Source organism: Oncorhynchus keta, chromosome 10 (genome assembly GCF_023373465.1).
Source record: "Oncorhynchus keta strain PuntledgeMale-10-30-2019 chromosome 10, Oket_V2, whole genome shotgun sequence".
NCBI classification, from domain to species: domain Eukaryota; kingdom Metazoa; phylum Chordata; class Actinopteri; order Salmoniformes; family Salmonidae; genus Oncorhynchus; species Oncorhynchus keta.
Genome location: NC_068430.1, coordinates 10,742,487 through 10,757,784, shown reverse-complemented (window position 1 = coordinate 10,757,784; position 15,298 = coordinate 10,742,487). Strand labels below are relative to the sequence as shown.

The 15,298-nt window shown below is 42.7% G+C and overlaps 1 protein-coding gene across 1 annotated transcript in view; it reads left to right on the top strand.

The window, feature by feature from the left end:
• Positions 1–10,310, top strand: part of LOC127932611 (copine-8-like) — a 472,696-nt gene extending 462,386 nt beyond the window's left edge. Inside the window, exons 20-23 of the mRNA XM_052528628.1 lie at positions 457–544; positions 665–735; positions 5,489–5,541; positions 8,365–10,310. Coding sequence (XP_052384588.1) covers positions 457–544; positions 665–735; positions 5,489–5,541; positions 8,365–8,553 — 401 coding nt within the window. The 3' untranslated portion in view covers positions 8,554–10,310. The remainder of the gene's footprint in view (positions 1–456; positions 545–664; positions 736–5,488; positions 5,542–8,364) is intronic.
• Positions 10,311–15,298: the final 4,988 nt, after the last annotated feature.

Below are 15,298 nucleotides of genomic sequence, written 5' to 3'. Positions count from 1 at the left end.
TGTCTTCACTGACATTTCCAACCTCTCCCTGTCTGAGTCTGTAATACCTACATGTTTCAAGCAGACCACCATAGTGCCTGTGCCCAAGAACGCCAAGGTAAACTGTCTAAATGTCTACCGCATCGTAGCACTCCCATCTGTAGCCATGAAAAACATTGAAAGGCTGGATCCACTTCAATTCACATACCGCCTCAAAAGATCCACAGATGACAAAATCTCTATTGTACTCCACACACTGCCCTTTCCCACTTAGACAAGGGGAACACCAATGTGAGAATGCTATTCATTGACTACAGCTCAGCGTTCAACACCATAGTGCCATCAAAGCTCATCACTAAGCAAAGGACTCTGGGACTAAACACCTCCCTCTGCAACTGGATCCTGGACTTCCTGACGTTCTGCCCCCAGGTGGTGAAGTAGGCAACAACACGTCCACCATGCTGACCCTTATCACAGGGGCCCCTCAAGGCTCCATGCTTAGTCCCTTCCTGGACTCCCACGACTGCGTGGCTGTGGCCGCAGGCGACTCCAACACCATCATTAAGTTTGCAGACGACGCAATGGATTAGGCCTGAACACCGAAGACGATGAGATAAGGAGATAGGGAGGAGGTCAGTAACCTGGCAGTGTGGTGCCAGAACCACAACCTCTCCCTCAACGTCAGCAAGACAAAGGAGCTGATTGTGAACTATAAGAAACAGAGGGCTGAGCCACGCCCTAATTCACATCAACACGGTAAGTGGGAGCGATACACCAAGTCTGGAACCAACAGGACCCGGTAAAGCTTCTACCCCCAAGACATAAGATGTACCTGTGTAGAGTAGGTGAATGGCTGATCCACACATGTGGAGATCATCCGTTCACCTACTCTGCGTCTCACAAAGACACTGAGGTTGGAACCAAACATCTCAAATTTGGACTCATCAGACCGAAGGACAGATTTCTTATAGCGATAAGACTGCTAAATAGTTAGTCCGGGTAGCTGTGGTGAACTATTTAACTCTCTGTATTGACCCTTTTTATTACTGACTTTTTGACTCATCACATGTTGCTACTGTTTAATATCTGTCACTTTATTCCTAGTTAGATGTACAGTACCAGTCAAAGGTTTGGACACACCAACTCATTCTAGGGTTTCTCTTTATTTTTACTACTTTACATTGTAGAATAATAGTGAAGACATCAAGGCAAAAGGGTGGCTACTTTGAAGAATCTCAAATATAAAATATATTTTGATTTGTTTAACACTTTTTTTGTCACTACATGATTCCATATGTGTTATTTCATAGTTTTTATATATATATTATATTATATATTATATATTATATATATATATTTATATATTTCATAGTCTTTACTATGATTCTACAATATAGAAAATAGTAAAGAATATACAAATAAAGAAATACCCTTGAATGAGTAGGTATGTCCAAACTTTTGACTGGTACTGTACATATCTACCTCGTACCCCTGCACATCAACTCAGTACTCGTACCCTGTGTACATAGATAGTCAAGTTATTACCTCGTACCCCTGCACATCAACTCAGTACTCGTACCCTGTGTACATAGATAGTCAAGTTATTACCTCGTACACCTGCACATCAACTCAGTACTCGTACCCTGTGTACATAGATAGTCAAGTTATTACCTCGTACACCTGCACATCAACTCAGTACTCGTACCCTGTGTACATAGATAGTCAAGTTATTACCTCGTACCCCTGCACATCAACTCAGTACTCGTACCCTGTGTACATAGATAGTCAAGTTATTACCTCGTACCCCTGCACATCAACTCAGTACTCGTACCCTGTGTACATAGATAGTCAAGTTATTACCTCGTACACCTGCACATCAACTCAGTACTCGTACCCTGTGTACATAGATAGTCAAGTTATTACCTCGTACCCCTACACATCAACTCAGTACTCGTACCCTGTGTACATAGATAGTCAAGTTATTACCTCGTACCCCTACACATCAACTCAGTACTCGTACCCTGTGTACATAGATAGTCAAGTTATTACCTCGTACCCCTACACATTACACATCAACTCAGTACTCGTATCCTGTGTACATAGATAGTCAAGTTATTACCTCGTACCCCTACACATCAACTCAGTACTCGTACCCTGTGTACATAGATAGTCAAGTTATTACCTCTTACCCCTACACATTACACATCAACTCAGTACTCGTACCCTGTGTACATAGATAGTCAAGTTATTACCTCGTACCCCTACACATCAACTCAGTACTCGTACCCTGTGTACATAGATAGTCAAGTTATTACCTCGTACCCCTACACATCAACTCAGTACTCGTACCCTGTGTACATAGATAGTCAAGTTATTACCTCGTACCCCTACACATCAACTCAGTACTCGTACCCTGTGTATATAGTCAAGTTATTTTTACTCATTGTGTATTTATTCCTCGTGTTACTATTTTCTTTCTCTCTGCATTGTTGGGAAGGGCACAAAAGTCAGCATTTCCCCGTTAATCTACATCTGTTGTTTACGAAGCATGACCAATAAAACATGATTTTATTTTAAATACTAGGCACACACATTTGATAATGCTTAAATCACATAAATAGTTTTTCATCAAGTTCGTCATTGCTCTTGAAAACAAGATTTTCATCTCAATGAGACCAAGTTGTTGTACTGATGTATGTCTAAAACGATTTGACACAAAAATCCTCTGTACTAGTTGTCCAGGCTCTGGTCTTGTCCCATCTTGATTACTGTCTGGTAATATGGTCAAGTGCAGCAAAGAAAGACCTAGAAAAGCTGCATCTGGTTCAGAACAGAGCAGCACACCTTGCCCTTAACTGCACATACAGAACTAACATCAACAACATGCCATGTCTTTCCTGGTTGAGGGTTGACGAGAGATGAACTGCTTCTCTTGTAGTTTTGATGATAAATATTACTGTGATGAAAATTCCAGATTGTCTACATAATCAAATAACATTCAGCTCAGACACCCATACATACGCCACAAGACATGTCACCAGGGGTCTCTTTAGACACCCATACATACGCCACAAGACGTGTCACCAGGGGTCTCTTCAGAAACCCATACATACGCCACAAGACATGTCACCAGGGGTCTCTTCAGACACCCATACATATGCCACAAGACATGTCACCAGGGGTCTCTTCAGACACCCATACATACGCCACAAGACATGTCACCAGGGGTCTCTTCCGACACCCATACATACGCCACAAGACATGTCACCAGGGGTCTCTTCACAGTCCCCGAGTCCAGAACAAATTCACGGCAACGCACAGTGTTATACGAAATCTCCAATGACTCACGCAAAATGACCTTTAAAAATGGATTAATCAACATTTAATGGAATGGTGGGACTGTGAGGACGCACACACACACACACGCACGCACGCACGCACGCACGCACGCACGCACGCACACACACACACACACACACACACACACACACACACACACACACACACACACACACACACACACACAGGACTATAGAAAAGAGCTGGGCAGAAAGAGATAAAGAAACGAATAGAGAAACAGAAGTTGAGTAGAACCTGAACATTTTGTACTGGAACATATTTACCTCAGGAAACAGGAAATAGGAAATAGATCAAATATTTCATGTGAAGCACACAAACACACACAACGAGTACACACACACACAAACACACACAAACACACACAACGAGCACACACACACACAAACACACACAACGAACACACGCACACACAAACACACACAAACACACACAAACACACACAAACACACGCACCCACACACACACACACACACACACACACACACACACACACACACACACACACACACACACACACACACACACACACACACACACACACACACACACACACACACACACACACACACACACACACACACACACACACACACACACACACAAACACACTAACATTGTTTTTTAGTTGTATTGTTTGTACATCGTATTTTACAGTTGTGTGACAAATCATCAGTGTTTTGTTCCTTGTCATAACATTGATTTTTTAAAAGTTGTATTGTTTTGTACATCGTTTGGTGCGTGTTTACAGTTGTGTGACTGTCGTGTTTGGTGCTTGTTTATTATGCGTGTATCATCAGTGTTTTGTTCCTTGTCATATCTTGTGTTTTTGTGCGTGAGCCCATGCGTGTTTGATGCGTGGAAGATGCGTAGCTGCTGCGTGTTTGATGCGTGTTTGATGCGTTTTTGTGTGCGTGTTTGATGCGTGTTTGTGCGTGTTTTGCGTGTTTGATGCGTGTTTGGTGCGTGTTTGATGCGTGTTTGATGCGTGTTTTTGTTTGATGCGTGTTTGTGTTTGATGCGTGTTTGATGCGTGTTTGATGCGTGTTTGATGCGTGTTTGATGCGTGTTTGATGCGTGTTTGATGCGTGTTTGGTGCGTGTTTGATGCGTGTTTGATGCGTGTTTGATGCGTGTTTGATGCGTGTTTGATGCGTGTTTGATGCGTGTTTGATGCGTGTTTGTTGCGTGTTTGGTGCGTGTTTGATGCGTGTTTGGTGCGTGTTTGATGCGTGTTTGATGCGTGTTTGATGCGTGTTTGATGCGTGTTTGATGCGTGTTTGATGCGTGTTTGGTGCGTGTTTGATGCGTGTTTGATGCGTGTTTGATGCGTGTTTGCGTGTTTGATGCGTGTTTGGTGCGTGTTTGATGCGTGTTTTGCGTGTTTGTGCGTGTTTGATGCGTGTTTGATGCGTGTTTGATGCGTGTTTTGCGTGTTTGATGCGTGTTTGATGCGTGTTTGGTGCGTGTTTGATGCGTGTTTGATGCGTGTTTGATGCGTGTTTGTGCGTGTTTGATGCGTGTTTGATGCGTGTTTGATGCGTGTTTGATGCGTGTTTGATGCGTGTTTGATGCGTGTTTGATGCGTGTTTGATGCGTGTTTGATGCGTGTTTGGTGCGTGTTTGATGCGTGTTTGATGCGTGTTTGGTGCGTGTTTGATGCGTGTTTGATGCGTGTTTGATGCGTGTTTGATGCGTGTTTGATGCGTGTTTGATGCGTGTTTGATGCGTGTTTGATGCGTGTTTGATGCGTGTTTGATGCGTGTTTGATGCGTGTTTGATGCGTGTTTGATGCGTGTTTGATGCGTGTTTGATGCGTGTTTGATGCGTGTTTGATGCGTGTTTGATGCGTGTTTGATGCGTGTTTGATGCGTGTTTGATGCGTGTTTGTGCGTGTTTGATGCGTGTTTGATTGTTTGATGCGTGTTTGATGCGTGTTTGATGCGTGTTTGATCTCGTGTTTGATGCGTGTTTGATGCGTGTTTGATGCGTGTTTGATGCGTGTTTGATGCGTGTTTGATGCGTGTTTGAGCCGTGTTTGATGCGTGTTTGTGTTTGATGCGTGTTGGATGGTGATGATGCGTGTTTCAGAATCTCTTCCAGAGGGAAGCTGGCAGCGTGTTTGATCTCTTAACCCTGCAGACATTGTCCAGGTGACATCAGAATCTCTTCCAGAGGGAAGCTGGCAGAGAGAGACATTGTCCAGGTGACTCACACACACACACACACACACACACACACACACACACACACACACACACACACACACACACACACACACACACACACACACACACACACACACACACACACACACACACACACACACTTTAATAAGTCTCACAGGCCATGAACACAGCTACGAACAAACACAGCTTTTCTTGACCCGTTGAAATGTCATGGCTCTCCCTAGGAGGTCTTTATCCAGTGAGGGGTATTGTTGGATTTTTTTTAACGATCACTAGGACCCATTTCTCAATACTTAGGTCACTTTTTCACTTTTTCAAAACTCTTCACACAGTTCTCGTAACCAACTTTCAGCTTGAGCACAGCAGTGAATTTCACATCCAAAATGCACTAAAACCACCAAGGTGAGAGGAAAATAATTCCTCTATGGGGTTGAGGAATAGAGAGACAGATGGGAGGAAACACCATCCTTGGATGGTCTGCAAACCACTCTGTGACTGCACTGGAGTGGGGAAATGCCACATTGTCCCATACAAGTACAAACGTTGGCCGGTGTTGTATGACTCAATTAGCAGTTTGTGTAACAGCCATCCATCAGAGGATATTGCTGCACACATTGTGATGTTGTCCCCTCTGGCCCGGGACATCCACTGTGGCTCTTTTCCCAATCACATTCCTTCCTCGCCACAGTGTTTTGGCCAAGTTGAAACCAGCCTCATCCACAAAGATGAATATGTGGGGTGTTTGCCTGGTTTCATTCTCAATGACTCTCTAAAATAAATCCACAAGGCAACATAAGAAATATACCTAAAAACCTGCCATTATGTGCCTCTGCCCTGTTTGGTTTAGTTCAAAACCAGTTCTGTATTTTATGATCATTTTACCTGGACTTATTGGTTCCTGAGTTGCTTGACTCCATCAGAGTTCCTCTCCAAGGGGACAGTGTACAACTGCTTCATCCTGACTTTATGTTGTTTCAGGACTCTAGAAATAGTTGTCATGCTTACATTGTCTGCCAACACTCTGTCCCGAATCTCTGTGAGTTTTATGCCGTTGTTTCTGATGACCATATCAACGACTGCAGTTTCCTGCACAGCAGTGAAAATCCTACCTCTCCTGCCTGTGTGAGGTAACCGTTGGGTCCTAAGCAGAAATACGAAAACAATTACACACCAGTGGGTTTGGAGGCTTTGCTCAATTTACTTCTGTAATGAGCAGTTCAGTCAGATGACCTTGCAGAATGCACGTCTCACCTGTTGTTTTGCCAGAAATTTCTCACAATAGATGCCACTGTTGAGTGTTGCAGATTTGGCTGCACTCTCAGACCAGCCTCTCTCATTGATAGACCATGATTTATTACATGATCAAGTATAGTAGCTCTAATCTCATCTGAGACTACAGCTCTTGATCTTCCTCTCAGTCTTCTTCCACCACACATACGTACTCCTCTACCTCTTCCTCTCCCAGCCACTCTTCTTCCTCTCCCAGCCACTCTTCTTCCTCTCCCAGCCACTCTTCTTCCTCTCCCAGCCACTCTTCTTCCTCTCTCAGCCACTCTTCTTCCTCTCCCAGCCACTCTTCTTCCTCTCCCAGCCACTCTTCTTCCTCTCCCAGCCACTCGTCTTCCTCTCCCAGCCACTCTTCTTCCTCTCCCAGCCACTCTTCTTCCTCTCCCAGCCACTCTTCTTCCTCTCCCAGCCACTCTTCTTCCTCTCCCAGCCACTCTTCTTCCTCTCCCAGCCACTCTTCTTCCTCTCCCAGCCACTCTTCTTCCTCTCCCAGCCACTCTTCTTCCTCTCCCAGCCACTCTTCTTCCTCTCCCAGCCACTCTTCTTCCTCTCCCAGCCACTCTTCTTCCTCTCTCAGCCACTCTTCTTCCTCTCCCAGCCACTCTTCTTCCTCTCCCAGCCACTCTTCTTCCTCTCCCAGCCACTCGTCTTCCTCTCCCAGCCACTCTTCTTCCTCTCCCAGCCACTCTTCTTCCTCTCCCAGCCACTCTTCTTCCTCTCCCAGCCACTCTTCTTCCTCTCCCAGCCACTCTTCTTCCTCTCCCAGCCACTCTTCTTCCTCTCCCAGCCACTCTTCTTCCTCTCCCAGCCACTCTTCTTCCTCTCCCAGCCACTCGTCTTCCTCTCCCAGCCACTCTTCTTCCTCTCTCAGCCACTCGTCTTCCTCTCCCAGCCACTCTTCTTCCTCTCCCAGCCACTCTTCTTCCTCTGTCAGCCACTTCTCTATCTCTGGCTGGGTCCATGTTTACATTACAGTACAGCGTTATTCCTAAAATGATCCCTTTTGTATAGATGGTAATGACATTGAAAGACTAACCCCTGGGTAGGTGTTCAGCTACAATGGGAATCAGCTGTGGTTGGTCTAATTGTTTTGGTAGTATTTAATGTTTTAGATTTGGAATATATTTCCATACGGTATTACTGTAGAAATGTAGCAAATTTCTGTCTTATTCAATTTTGTGTTATTTTAGGTTTTGAACATAGGTTGAACAGTTTTGAAATGAGTATGTAAACATGTGCACATTGGCCTGTAGGTACATAGAGTTTTGGTGGTGGTTGTGTCTGAGGGAGAAAAGAAATCATGAAATTTGATCTAGTCATTGAATGCATTTTGTGCCAAAGCAATGAAACATTATCCACAGTTTAGCCCACATAGACTGCTGTTGTGCTCACTGTGTGAAGGGTTTTGACCTAAGTATTGAAAAATGGGTCCTAGCGATTGTAAAAAAAAAAAAGGTTAAAAAAAACTGTACATTTGAAGTGTTTATTTATAATGTCATATTCATGAGATGTTATGAGAAGTTGTCATAAGGTATTTTGTCTCTCCTTGCCAGTTTGTCCCATTCAGAGACTACATGGATCGTACAGGGAACCATGTCCTCAGTATGGCCCGGCTAGCCAAGGATGTCCTGGCTGAGATCCCTGATCAGTTCATCTCTTATATGAAGAGTCGGGGCATCAAACCCAACCCTGCACCGCCCCCCTACACACCCTCTGGACACACACACCACACACAGATCTGACCACCTCACACACACACCTTTACACTGAGTACTGATGAGAGAGACACCATCAAAGATTTGCAACCCCTAGGAATCTCTGTCTACTTCCTGATTGGAACATCGAGACAGGACGTGATGTAAGAGGAAGCTATTAAAGCTACAGGTGTTTGTGTCAGAACTCTCCCGGACAGGTAACTCTCTGGACTGGGGAAGACAACAGTGTTTCTGTTCATTGTGGTTCTATCTATTCTGTTTGTCTCTCTGGAGGAGAAGAGAGACCACCATGGAGAGATTATATGTAGCTGTGCCATACAAGGACTATGGTGATCGATGACTTGTCTTTTTATCAACATACATGGGCCTGTGACTGTTTTCTCTTGTATTGTTAAAGAGCAGGTGTGATCGAGGGGTCATGTTGTGGTTGAAACTTGTGCCTGTCTGTAGAGGGGTCATCTAACCGACCAAGTGGAACCCTCGTGTGAACACTGACATCTCACCTTCCACCTTTGATCTTGCATGTGATTGGTGTATTGGAGCGCGTGTGTTAAGGTGGTGATGTTTTTAGAAAACTTTCCATCAGTTTACTAGTTTGTTTTGGCCCTCAGACATGTCTATATATTGATTTGTAGCTTCATCATTCTAGTTTGTTTTGGGCCTCAGACATGTCTACATATTGATGTGTAGCTTCATCATTCTAGTTTGTTTTGGGCCTCAGACATGTCTATATATTGATGTGTAGCTTCATCATTCTAGTTTGTTTTGGGCCTCAGACATGTCTATATATTGATTTGTAGCTTCATCATTCTAGTTTGTTTTGGCCCTCAGACATGTCTATATATTGATGTGTAGCTTCATCATTCTAGTTTGTTTTGGCCCTCAGACATGTCTATATATTGATTTGTAGCTTCATCATTCAAGGTGAAAAAAAGAAAAGTATTTGTAATTTTTTGTTTCATTGCTTCACTAAGTTTTTCTTACTCCCATAAGTTATTGATTCTTCTCTTGCTTTACATTTCAAAGCATGTTTGTGTAGGATGGAATTTGCCTGTATGCCTGTATTTATAATGTATCAATGTGGCATGGATATATAAGGATATATAATGAATTTGTATTTGTTTAGTTATTTTATCATTTCTAGGTACCTTCCCAGTTTAGATTTCTCCACAACACACAGTTAGTTAGACAGTTAGCAATACGATTAAGCACAAGGGCGAGATACTTCAACCACCACAGCAATTGGTAGAACCTGTCTGTGACGTCATCGTAACTGTGACATACATAACCACACCTGTAACATACATCATCATAAGTATTGGTTTTGATAGTTGACCAGGTCATATTTGGGATCAGTCAAAGATATTTAAAATATACAAATTATTACGCAATTCAAAAGCACAAAAAAAAAAATCTAATACTCTTTCAACTATTCCATTTTTTCTTCTCTCTTTTCATCTCTCTCTTTCCATAGAGAATGGATTTTTGATTATTGATATTAAACCTCTCCGGATAAATGTATCCACTTGAAGAATATTTTATTCTATGAATGAATATTTTATTCTATGAATCCTTTTCATGATCAACAATAACTCGCCCACCAGTCCTTTATCTCTCTCTCTCTCTCTCGCTCTCTCTCCCTCTCTCTCTCTCTCTCTCTCCTCTCTCTCTCTCTCTCTCTCTCTCTCCCTCTCCCTCTCCATCTCTCTCTATCTCTCTCTCTCTCCCTCTCTCTCGCTCTCTCTCTCCATCTATCTCCCTCTCCCTCTCCCTCTCCCTCTCCCTCTCCCTCTCCTCTCCCTCTCTCTCTCTCTCTCCCTCTCTATCTATCTCTCTCTATCTCCCTCTCTCTCTCTCTCTCTCTCTCTCTCTCTCTCTCTCTCTCTCTCTCTCTCTCTCTCTCTCTCTCTCTCCCTCCCTCTCCCTCTCTCTCTCTCTCTCTCTCTCTCTCTCTCTCTCTCTCTCACTCACTCACACCCTGTCCTCTCCTCCATTTGTCTCTAACTGTGTCCATTAGCTCTGGCCATCGGAGTGAGGAAGTTGCGAAGTATAGACATAGTCTGGTCACCCTCAGTGCAGCATACAAAGTCAGAGAGATCTCCTCAGCTAGATCAATACTCTGTAGGCCTTAATAATACTGTAGACCGCATTCCAACCAAGCCTGATAAAGAACTAGGGCTGCATAATTACGGTAACTATATACCAAAAATGTAGAGGTTTTCCAGAAATCCCTGGTGGAAGATTTTCTGGAATCAGAAGGGGTAATTTTGGGAAAGTTCATTTTTCCATCCGTTATACAACTCTCTCCTCTTACGAGTTAGAGTGATTTAGACCTAAAGTGTTAATAATTAGTACTTTACAACAATACATATTCCTCCCCATCAACTTTAAGGAAAGCACTTCATTCTATTCCTTAAAGGTGTACTGGTACTTCCAGAGTATGTGTTTTATTATTTTGGAGGGGAGATGATGATCGTATTGATATACAGTGCCTTGCGAAAGTATTCGGCCCCCTTGAACTTTGCGACCTTTTGCCACATTTCAGCCTTCAAACATAAAGATATAAAACTGTATTTTTTTGTGAAGAATCAACAACAAGTGGGACACAATCATGAAGTGGAACGACATTTATTGGATATTTCAAACTTTTTTAACAAATCAAAAACTGAAAAATTGGGCGTGCAAAATTATTCAGCCCCTTTACTTTCAGTGCAGCAAACTCTCTCCAGAAGTTCAGTGAGGATCTCTGAATGATCCAATGTTGACCTAAATGACTCATGATGATAAATAAAATCCACCTGTGTGTAATCAAGTCTCCGTATAAATGCACCTGCACTGTGATAGTCTCAGAGGTCCGTTAAAAGCGCAGAGAGCATCATGAAGAACAAGGAACACACCAGGCAGGTCCGAGATACTGTTGTGAAGAAGTTTAAAGCCGGATTTGGATACAAAAAGATTTCCCAAGCTTTAAACATCCCAAGGAGCACTGTGCAAGCGATAATATTGAAATGGAAGGAGTATCAGACCACTGCAAATCTACCAAGCCCTGGCCGTCCCTCTAAACTTTCAGCTCATACAAGGAGAAGACTGATCAGAGATGCAGCCAAGAGGCCCATGATCACTCTGGATGAACTGCAGAGATCTACAGCTGAGGTATGAGACTCTGTCCATAGGACAACAATCAGTCGTATATTGCACAAATCTGGCCTTTATGGAAGAGTGGCAAGAAGAAAGCCATTTCTTAAAGATATCCATAAAAAGTGTTGTTTAAAGTTTGCCACAAGCCACCTGGGAGACACACCAAACATGTGGAAGAAGGTGCTCTGGTCAGATGAAACCAAAATTGAACTTTTTGGCAACAATGCAAAACGTTATGTTTGGCGTAAAAGCAACACAGCTCATCACCCTGAACACAACATCCCCACTGTCAAACATGGTGGTGGCAGCATCATGGTTTGGGCCTGCTTTTCTTCAGCAAGGACAGGGAAGATGGTTCAAATTGATGGGAAAATGGATGGAGCCAAATACAGGACCATTCTGGAAGAAAACCTGATGGAGTCTGCAAAAGACCTGAGACTTGGTCGGAGATTTGTCTTCCAACAAGACAATGATCCAAAACATAAAGCAAAATCTACAATGGAATGGTTAAAAAATAAACATATCCAGGAGTTAGAATGGCCAAGTCAAAGTCCAGACCTGAATCCAATCGAGAATCTGTGGAAAGAACTGAAAACTGCTGTTCACAAATGCTCTCCATCCAACCTCACTGAGCTCGAGCTGTTTTGCAAGGAGGAATGGGAAAAAATGTCAGTCTCTCGATGTGTAAAACTGATAGAGACATACCCCAAGCGACTTACAGCTGTAATCGCAGCAAAAGGTGGCGCTACAAAGTATTAACTTAAGGGGGCTGAATAATTTTGCACGCCCAATTTTTCCGTTTTTGATTTGTTAAAAAAGTTTGAAATATCCAATAAATGTCGTTCCACTTCATGATTGTGTCCCACTTGTTGTTGATTCTTCACAAAAAAATACAGTTTTATATCTTTATGTTTGAAGCCTGAAATGTGGCAAAAGGTCGCAAAGTTCAAGGGGGCCGAATACTTTCGCAAGGCACTGTATCACATGGTAATATCCTTGTTTGTTTTGTTCTGGAATGTGTGTGATGATAAGCCATTTAATCTGCAGAGTACATTACAATAAAAGTGAATGGAATTGCACATTGACTTGAATAGGCAGGTTCATTCTAGTAGTTCTATTTCCATATAGAAAGACAACATCTCTCATCAAATCCTGATCTGTAGGGTTGCCAGATTGTGTACTGCACATCCATCCACTCACCTGGGGCACAAAGGCAAGACAGTGTTTTACGTGTCATGCCGACATCTGTAACATCGACACCATCTTATCCAGATCATGTGCATGGCAGTGGCAAGTAATGGCAGCAAGTTCAGTGGACTGTTTGCTTTCTCTTCTGTTTGGTCTCTCGTGCCTGGCCATTTCTGTAGTTAGGGTCTCTAGGTAGGACATATCACCCATGGGGAAACTGTAGCCGACCAGCATGTTGCACAGTCCATCGTTTAATACTTTTTAAAATATGTGTTTTTTTTATATACACCTCTTTCCATGTTTGTTGTTTAACTCTCTGGGTTTCTAAATTGCATGGTTCCCCTTTTTGTTTCTTTGAAGCGGTTTTAATTGTACACGTTGTCATACGGTGTGTTGTAAAAGGCTTTCATTGGCCATAAATTAAAATGAATTCCCCCCCCCCAAAAAACGGATGACTACTTTTTATAAAAGTTGTTGGAGAGTTGCACTTTGATGTAGAGGTCTTCACGGGTCCACCCGAATACCAGGAAGGTTACAAAATTCTAACTTTTCTGTCTTGTCGGGTTGGGTCCTGTTTCATTGTCATTGGGTCTCGGGGTCTATGTAATTAAAGCTGATAAACCACGGCTCTGCATAGCCTGGAACATATTTAATTTACGCTAAGAAGATTGATTGACTTCTATAAGGCTTAGCCAACATACAAAGACATAAACCAGAAGAGCAACTTGGCTGATAAACATACTTTTGTTGTCAGCTGGGTCCAATCGTGTCTGGTCTAACCCGGACCCATTACATTACGGGTAGGGTCTAAGTCTGGTTGTCATCAGGTCCGCTCGGGTCCGGGTCTGATTGTCCTCGGTTCCATTCGGGTCCTTTACTTTGGTAACCTATTAGTTATTTCACTCAACAGACTGTACTGTAAGGACTGTAGACGTTTTGCCACTAACAATATACTGTAGTCCTTCCTAAAACAAATTGTGAAATTACTGGATCACGATTTGTTTTATGAGGCTAATTCAAATATGTTTGCCTGTGGACAGTTTTTACAGCAGTGGGCTAAATCAGGGTCACACAGAGTGTTTATTGGTTGTCTTAAACAAATCTACTCTGAAAGAAAAGTATACACCTCACACACATGGTTATGGGTGTAAAAACAGGAAGACACCTGTACCATGTCAGATGTAGAGTTGAAATGTGTTACGTTTTGAGTTTGCATCCCAATATTACACTTTATACACATCACAGAAGACTGAAATATAACTAAACTAAACCGGAAACAAATTTTCGACATATTTTTTTAAATAATGTTTATTAATTAATGGTATATTGTAATTTACTTCGCTGCCATGGCCTGTTTATTGCCGTACCTCCCTTATCTCACCTCATTTGCACTCACTGTATATAGACTTCTTTTTTTTCTACAGTATTATTGACTGTATGTTTGTTTTACACCATGTGTAACTGTGTTGTTGTATGTGTTGAACTGCTTTGCTTTATCTTGGCCAGGTCGCAATTGCAAATGAGAACTTGTTCTCAACTGGCCTGCCTGGTTAAATAAATAAAGGTGAAATAAAAAAATAAAAAATAATGAAATTCCACCCATGAGGCCACTAGGTCATTTGACTGCAGGAAAAGGCTATAAGTTGATTTGTCTCGCGTTGCCTAATCTCCCATTGCCAACCAGAACACTAAGGCCTAACAAGGAACTCAAACCGGCTGTGTGCGTGCACCAGCGTGCGCTGTCATGCATACATTTGTTTTGTCCCCCCCCCCCACACCAAACGTGATCACGACACGCAGGTTAAAATATCAAAACAAACTCTGAACCAATGACATTAATTTGGGGACAGGTCGAAAAGCATTAAACATGTATGGCAATTTAGCTAGTTAGCTTGCACTTGCTAGCTAACGTTAATTTGTCCTATTTAGCTAGCTTGCGGTTGCTAGCTAATTTGTCATGGGATATAAACATTGAGTTGTTATTTTACCTGAAATGCACAAGGTCCTCTACTCCGACAATTAATTCACACATAAAACAGACAACCAAATCGTTTCTAGTCATCTCTCCTCCTTCCAGGCTTTTTCATCTTTGAACTTACATGGTGATCGCATCTAAACTTTCATAGTATTACCACGACAACCGGCAACAAAGTTTGCCTTTCAATCACCCAAGTGGGTATAACCAATGAGGAGATGCACGTGGGTACCTGCTTCTATAAACCAATGAGGAGATGGGAGAGGCAGGACTTTCAGCGCGATCTGTGTCAGAAATAGGAATGACTTCTATTTTAGCCCTTGGTAACGCAGACGCTCGTTGGCGCGTGTGAGCAGTGTGGGTGCAATTATTGAATAACATGGATTTCTACATTTATTTTGCGACGCTCGCGGATGCGACGTGTCCGGTCTGGTCAGCATGTAAAGGAGTAATTCCTAAAACATCCTATAA